Consider the following 1,577-nt stretch of genomic DNA (forward strand, 5'->3'; position numbering starts at 1 on the left):
TGCCCGCGAGGCTCGCGGGGCGCCAGCGCCTGGCCCCGGTCCTCGTCGCTTCGTGGCCTCTCCCTCGGTTCTGCCGTTTCTCCCCCAACCGCGGCTCCGTGGGGCCCGAGAAAGTCCGAAGCCACGGAGAAAATGGTGGAAAAGTCACCGTCGCCGTTGCCAGAAAGAGCGATTTATGGCTTTGTACTTTTCCTAAGTTCTCAGTTTGGCTTCATGCTGTATCTTGTGTGGGCTTTCATTCCCGAATCTTGGCTACAGTCCTTCGGCTTAAGCTATTGGCCTCAAAAACACTGGGCTATTGCATTGCCTGTCTACCTCCTTGTTACTGTAGTCATCGGTTATGTGCTCTTGTTTGGAGTTAACATGATGAGCACCGCTGCACTCAACTCCACAGAGACAGTCACGGATAACTATGCTAAAAATCAACAGCAGAAGAAATACCACGAAGAGTCCATCCCAGCATTAAGGGATATTCCTATTAGTGAAGTAAACCAAATGTTTTTTATTGCAGAGAACTTCACACCAAAAACTGAACTGAACTGAACTGTGTGTAAGCATACTAACACCAAGCATTTATGTATTTGGCAATAATTGTGACCATAATTATATTGACTTGCTCTTAGCGATACCCGAGATGTTAAAAAAAAAAGTTGATCTCTTGAAAGTTCAATTAAATATTGTTTCAAAAAAGGTGCTGTCAACTTTGGAAATATTATAGTTTACTGTTTTGAGTTCCCATTGTACAGAAATTAACAGCCATGTTGGTCTAGAAACGTTAAACTTAAATTTTTTTCTATCTGTACAGAGATACCGCATTAAATGTGTAAAGTCTTACCCATGTGGGTTTTATTACAGAAACCAATAAAGTGTTCTCTAAATAATGAAAAAAAAAATCTACTGAGTTAATAAAATCTTTCATTTTCTACCATGTGTTCTAAAGTATAAAGTGTTACAAAGAAGTAGGACTTAGTGGTGCATGTCCGTAATCCCAGCACTCTGAGAGGCTGAGGTAGGAAAATTCCAAGTTCAAGCCCAGCCTAGGCAATTTAGTCATTTAGAGATAACTTGTCTCAAAAGAAATAAAAACTTTAAAAGGGCCGAATGAAGTTGTAGCTAAATGCACCAGCCCTGTGTTCAATACCCATCACTGCCCCCTCCAAAGAAATAGTTTACAAAGAGTAACTTCTCAGTTTTTAGGCTGTAAAGTTTAGATACATTGAGAAATTATCCCAACCTATAATGGATTAAACCCAGGAAGGCAAAAGATTAGTGCCAGTTGGGCCACTAGAAAGTTTTCTGGGAGTAGGGTCAAAGTGGGTAGAATGAAAAAACAAACTATAGTACATAAACAAAAAAGGAAATTAAAGGATTCAGTACATCGAAAAATGCTAAAGAATTTAGAAAAGTGTAGCCTGGACTGGTGGGGCACAAATCTGTAAGCCCAGCACTACAGGAGGCTGAGGCAGAGAGACTACACATTCAAGCCCAGCCAATTTAGCAATTTAGCGAGATCCCACCTCTAAAAGTCGAAGTGCCAATCACTGTGAGAATTTTTTTTTTTTTTTTTTTTTTTTTTT

At 40.3% G+C, this 1,577-nt stretch overlaps 2 protein-coding genes across 3 annotated transcripts in view; one reads left to right on the forward strand and one right to left on the reverse strand.

The window, feature by feature from the left end:
* Window positions 1–1,577, reverse strand: part of Trappc6b (trafficking protein particle complex 6B) — a 24,148-nt gene that overhangs the window by 20,306 nt on the left and 2,265 nt on the right. The window lies entirely within an intron of this gene.
* LOC104868038 (phosphatidylinositol N-acetylglucosaminyltransferase subunit P-like) lies at window positions 7–1,520 on the forward strand. The gene has a single exon (XM_033765152.1). The coding sequence runs from the start codon at window positions 133–135 to the stop codon at window positions 541–543; it is 411 nt and encodes a 136-aa protein (XP_033621043.1). The 5' UTR covers window positions 7–132; the 3' UTR covers window positions 544–1,520.

The sequence above is a fragment of the Fukomys damarensis genome, unplaced genomic scaffold (assembly GCF_012274545.1).
Source record: "Fukomys damarensis isolate Sample0158 unplaced genomic scaffold, DMR_v1.0_HiC HiC_scaffold_17, whole genome shotgun sequence".
Taxonomy (NCBI): Eukaryota; Metazoa; Chordata; class Mammalia; order Rodentia; family Bathyergidae; genus Fukomys; species Fukomys damarensis.

Bases quoted from the DNA above. Each gene is read 5' to 3' on its own strand.
- LOC104868038 (XM_033765152.1), top strand. From the start codon at position 133: ATGGTGGAAAAGTCACCGTCGCCGTTGCCAGAAAGAGCGATTTATGGC.